This window comes from Nannobrachium achirus, assembly GCF_963921795.1.
Source record: "Nannobrachium achirus genome assembly, chromosome: 2".
NCBI lineage: Eukaryota > Metazoa > Chordata > Actinopteri > Myctophiformes > Myctophidae > Nannobrachium > Nannobrachium achirus.
In genome coordinates, this window is record NC_137811.1 from 58,710,046 (window position 1) to 58,716,045 (window position 6,000).

Consider the following 6,000-nt stretch of genomic DNA (forward strand, 5'->3'; position numbering starts at 1 on the left):
TCGTACACAGCCAAAAAAGAGAAATCACATGTGTAAATAAGTAATTTCATGAAAATTATTTAGGGTGAGAAACGAGACTCCTACGTGACAGAAATGCATCACATATGCTGCATGGAGGCAGGAAACATCCTGGACCTTGCACAAATAAAAGCCTGAAACTGGACTGGAAATACGCGACTGGTGTTTTTAATGCCTCCGAGTCCAAGTACAGATCTAGGATCTGATTGACTGATTTAATGACTGACTTTGAGAAGCTAAAATGGATCCCGGATCAACAGTGTCGGGAATTCAGTACATTTTGGCGATATGCCGAGATTATCGTACATTTGGTAATTTTTTGAATTATTTATCGTACATCTGGCAACACTGCTTGAGACAACTTCTTGTGATTTGACACTTAAATAAGAATTGAATTGAACGTTTAGGATACTTATGACTTTCACTACATTTCAAATAAGAGACAAATATTTTACTTTTGAGTTTTGACTCCACTACATTGAAGGGAAAAGGTGCATTATACTTAACTGTATATGGTTCCAAATATGATGAAAATGTTCACTATTATTGATATTCTTTAAATTGGGTCTAATTATGAATACAGCAATACAATGATGTTAAAAAGAAAATGTACTTTTGCATACTGAACTATTTTTGACAGAGATAACTTTACTTAAGTTGAATGAAACTCAACTTGACTCAAGCACCATAGGTTGAGTATAGCCTGGAAACCAGACGAAAAAGAAAAAAAAAAGGTTTGGTTTGGCACCAGGGTCCTTATTGATATCTACGCAATGAATTTAGTGCCAGCCTTGGTTGAGTAGGCCAGTGTTTCTCAAACTTTCAAATTTCAAGGTCTCCCCTTAACTCTGACGATGGGTAAATTTAGACCTCCATAAAGGAACCCATAGAGTCCCTGGAATCCACTTTGAGAAACACTGGAGTAGGCTATGTCACAATTAAACCAGTAAACAAGTCTGACTCTTTAAAAGCCAAAGTCTGCCTTTATCCCAATCTCCCAGGCCATACACACCGATGCGAGGGGCGCTGTCCACTGTGTGGTTCGACCGTCACAAGATCTCGCAGGACTGTCCTGAGCACCTGGAGTCCATAGATTCAATGTGCAGCACCCTGGGGGCTGTGATTGAAGATGAGCTCAAGGCTGGGGTGCCGAAACACAGGATGATCATCGGTACTTGTTTTCTTTCTGTCTGTATTGCCCCGCACTCTATTTTTTTTTTTTTTTTTTTTTATATCTAATTTTTATCCCACGATTTTGTAACCCATTTTTCACCCAGTGCCAATTGCCTATGTAATCCTGGCTCTGCTCTCCCTCTGCCGCGCCTGGGGAGACGACGGACTGACCTCATGCTTCCTTCTATGCATGAGGAGCCCAAGTTGCTTCTTTTCACCTGACAGTGGAGATTTCCCTGGTTTCGACGTAGCGCGTGGAAGGAACACGTTATTCCAAGCAGTTCCTTTCCCCTTCATCAGGCGCCCCAGCTGGCCAGGGGGAGGCGTTATTGAGACCAGGATTACTGCATGTTTTTGTGAAGGTATCAACCCTAGGAGACACGGGGAGAACATGCAAACACCACACAGAAAGGCCCTATCGCCAACCCCACCTAGGGTGTGGGTGTTGATGACGCGGAGGGAGAAACACGCCCCCAGTGCCCACAGCGCCCCCCGGCGGGAATCGAACCAAGGACCTTCTAGCTGTGAGGCGAAGCCCCACTGTGCCCCCCTAATGTGTCCCGCACTCTATTTCTATTATGTAGACTCGCGGTAGCAAGCTCTGTGGCCATATGTCAGGTTTTCTCTGCCTTTCTGCACACCCAACCTCTCTTATTTTCTCTCTCATTTTTTCTCACAGTTTATCCTTGGCTCTGTTCTTCTATACTGCTTTTTTCCTTCTTATTCTTTTCCTCCCTATTACACTCACACATGCACTCGCACGCGCGCCGCACGCGCGCACACACACACACACACACACACACACACACACACACACACACACACACACACACACACACACACACACACACACTTTTTCTCTCTCTCTCTCTCATACACCTCAGTTCATCTTAGCTTTGGTGTTCTTAACTCCCTCTGTCACGATATAAAATGAAGAATGCAACTTATCAGGTTACCGCATCCTTTCATGTGCTGCCAATTACGAACACAAGGGGGGGGGGAGTATTTCAGGGGGATTCTCGGATCCCGAAAAGCTTTTTTCCTCAAATATTGTGGTTATCAAGTTCGCATATAAATAACAATGAAATGGAACCGCGCGCGTCAAGTGTTGTAAACATTACGGCTGAACCTAGGTAAGAGTTCCCACAGGAAATAATGTGGGGGGGGGGGCATCATGCGTTTTAATGTCAGTGTAAAGAGAGCAAATGATTGCTGTGCATGAAAGGGGAAACCGCTGGGAGCACTGGGAAAAGGGTTAACCTACAAGCCCCGAAATATATAAATATACAGAAATAGTTGAGAGGGGGAGTGAAAAAAAAGGAGAGAAGGCTTGTGTGAAAGGCTTCAGTGTAGAGGGCCAGAAAAGCCCCTGAACTCAGCTCCAGAGAAAGTGATTCAAAAAACACATGCTCCTGGGAGACTGCTGAAATATTATCTTCCTAAATCATAACATTTTGTCATTAACTATAAATACTCATTGGAGTCACTCGGCATGCTGGAGAAAACGCACTGCTCCGTACCCAGAGTCCACTTCCCCAGGCTGACGGACTGACAAGTGCCAGAGCTTTCCATGGAAAACCTTTTTTCTTTTTTCAACGGGGCCAGGATTGCGGGTTTGTGTGTGTTGATGTTTCTCTCTCTCTCTCTCTCTCTCTCTCTCTCTCTCTCTCTCTCTCTCTTTTCGGAGGCATCAGTCCACACTGCTTAGTAAAGCAGTGTTTACCAAACATAGGGTCACAACCCAATATGGGATCCATTTATATGAGTCGCAAGTAAATACCCTGTAATTTTTACTTTCATACAAAATACTGTAAAATAAATGTAAAAAGTCAAAAAAATTGGTTTATTCATTGTGTATTTTTGTAATTTGGAGGAGACACTAAATGAAAATATTTGGGAAGGCCTTGCGACTGGCGTAAAGGAAAGATACCGCATACAAAGTCAATGATTTTACACAACTTGGCTGAAATGTATGACACACTTGCATGCAGAGAACACGTCTAAATGGTACAGAGAATGCTGTGTGTATTAGGTCCACTATTTACTGTTTCCCAAACACTGGGTCGGGACCCATTTGTGGTTCAGGAAACCATTAAAGAGAGAAACAGAAATGCCCGATTTATACTTTGTGTCCCACCCGCATCCCCGAAATAGCAGATGTACAAGCTCTTGCGTTGTGAGCTTGCAAAGTCGTCTATATTCCATTTGGGACAGTAGAAAGCAGGCTAAGGAATCCCATAGATGTCAGTCTCTTTTTTTTTTTTCTTTCTTTCTTTAATACACTGATCTGAGCATGTGAGTTCCACCTTTCCTGTACCCCTCCCCTCCCCCTCTCTCTCTCTCTCTCTCTCTCTCTCTCTCTCTCTCTCTCCTCTGCCCCCTCTGACAGGCTGATGGGTACTTGCACTCTTTCCCAGATGTACACAGTGTGCCCAGATCTACCCAGATGTGTAAGATTAAGGACAGACTCATGAACGGGTGCCTGGTCCAAAAGGAACGAAAAAGCTGATGATGTGGAACTACTAACTAATAGGAGTCCTATTCATTTTAATGTTTTTTTTTCTTCTTCTTTAACTAAGGACGAGAGAATTTTCCACGTCGGAGAAATTTTAAGTGCCATGAGCGAGCTACTGTTTTTTTGTTTTGTTTTGTCTTTTGAAATATCGCTGTCGGGGGAGAAACTTCTTATCTCCATATTCCAACTTTTTGTGTTTTTCTGTAAATGAATGCCCTACTTGATCATACTAGTCACACAGAAACATCAAAAGTATCAGATCCGCAAGCTCATTTTGAGCTTGTAGATCTGCTACTTTTGATTGAAAGTTGAAAGTGTTGGACATACTGTATGAGCTTTCCACCCGACAGATGATATGGAGAACAATGTAGTTTACGGTCCTACCTACTGTTTTGTCTCGCACACAATGTAAACAAAATAATAATTCTTATTAAAAAGCGTATTCTTTTTCCATTCATCACAGGGGGTTTCTCAATGGGCGGAGCCATGGCCCTCCATTTGGCGTGCAGGTATCACCCAGAGGTCGCAGGAGTCTTCGCACTGTCCAGCTTCCTCAATAAGGATTCCGTCACTTTTCAGGTGAACCTCAAGCCCACATAGACCAGTGGTCCTCAACCTTTTCAGGCCGCGACCCCCAAAATAATCATATTTTAACGGGGGACCCCCCGACCCTGACGAGCACTAAGAGTTGAGGAATTACATTTTGTATAACACATGAAGCATTGTGAAAATAGCAGATCTATCTAAGAGCTATTTTCACAATTTCTGCTTCTAATATTTGACAATTTGGCCAATGTTTAATTTGTCATTTTAGAGGTATTATAAAGTCCTTAAATTGTCACTTTAGAAATGTCCTTATACCCTCTATACACTTAAACTTTATGTTGGTTTGTTTACTGTTGATAGAGAAAACAATGTTGCACATTAAGTTAATCATCTGGGGACCCCCCCAAAATAATTTGGGGACCCCCCTGATGGTCCTGACCCACAGGTTGAGAACCACTGACATAGACCATGTTCAGATGGCGGCCATTTCGCTCTTACTTCTTAGTTTTAGCCTTAAGTGTTTTACTGCACCCACATGCTGTTTACATATTTGACTAATAAAGTATTCAATCAAAACTTCCTCAGTGTTGAAGCCGGTGTAAGCATTACTTTTGTTTTGAAAGTTAAAACTCTATATTCTGTACTCTATAACTCTATATGCTGCAGAGTGTTTGTTCAGTAACATTTTTATCCAATGACGAGAGAGAACCCAACCAGATCATTAGGCCTTAATAAACCCTTTTGCAAATCCCGCCCCATTCTGCCCTGTTACTATGATGGGACATTAACCCTGGGCAGATTGTTTTTATAGTGGAAGTGGATGGGATTTTTCTTTCCCTTCATAGCCTCATTACAGCTATATAAAGTACCAAAGGAAAAACACCTAGGTGATATTAATAAAAAGGGAAGACAAAGGTACAGTAGTTACATTGCAAAACAGGGGATTTACCCGAAAATATATGTTTTAATTTGTTTAATCCCAGTGGGACAGAATCCTCTTTGCAGATTCTTTTATAGTGGAAGTGGATGGGATTTTTTTTCCCTTCATAGCCTCATTACAGCTATATAAAGTACCACAAAAAACACATCTACGTGATATTAATAAAAAGGGAAGAAAAAGGTACAGTAATTACATAGCAAAAACAGTAGTTTTCCCCCGAAAAAATACATGTTTTAATTAGTTTAATCCTCTGGATCAGAGATAGAAAGAGAAGTGCATTGCATCTTGGGTACTAGGAAGAGGACAGAGAGAATGTTTCTCCTCACATAATAGGCTGGCTTTTCGTAATTCTGCCCATTTAAATTATATGTACCCAATCGTGACTCTTAGACCATTGATAAGGTACATGTGAACTAGTTTGTTGAAGCTTATTCGTTATGATGAGCGAGATCGCTTGACGCTTGCCGTCGCATATCACCGTACCGGCCGATCTCCGTGTCGCGCACTGCGGACAGTTTTTGAAAGGCTGAAGCAACATTCTCCACTGCACAAACTCCACCCCCGATAGCAAAAAGTGAATGTTTTTTTCTGGTTGGCCAGTCAGGGAGTCTCAGGGACCAATCAGAAGGCTGACAAACGGTCTATTTCATAGTGTTCCAGTTCCAGTGTTCCAGTGCAAATGTTTTCTTGCAATTTCACGTGTTTATCCCGCATCCTGGATGAGTTCTCTCTCCTGATGGGATAAAAGTGCTATCCCGACCTGAAACGTATTGTCTGTTTACTAAAGAGACGGAGAGACGTTGGGACC

At 42.2% G+C, this 6,000-nt stretch overlaps 1 protein-coding gene across 1 annotated transcript in view; it reads left to right on the forward strand.

Moving 5' to 3' along the window:
* lyplal1 (lysophospholipase like 1) overlaps positions 1-6,000 on the forward strand; it is a 68,092-nt gene that overhangs the window by 60,432 nt on the left and 1,660 nt on the right. The window contains 2 exon segments of the mRNA XM_080744855.1: positions 1,020-1,189; positions 4,170-4,285. Coding sequence (XP_080600981.1) covers positions 1,020-1,189; positions 4,170-4,285 — 286 coding nt within the window.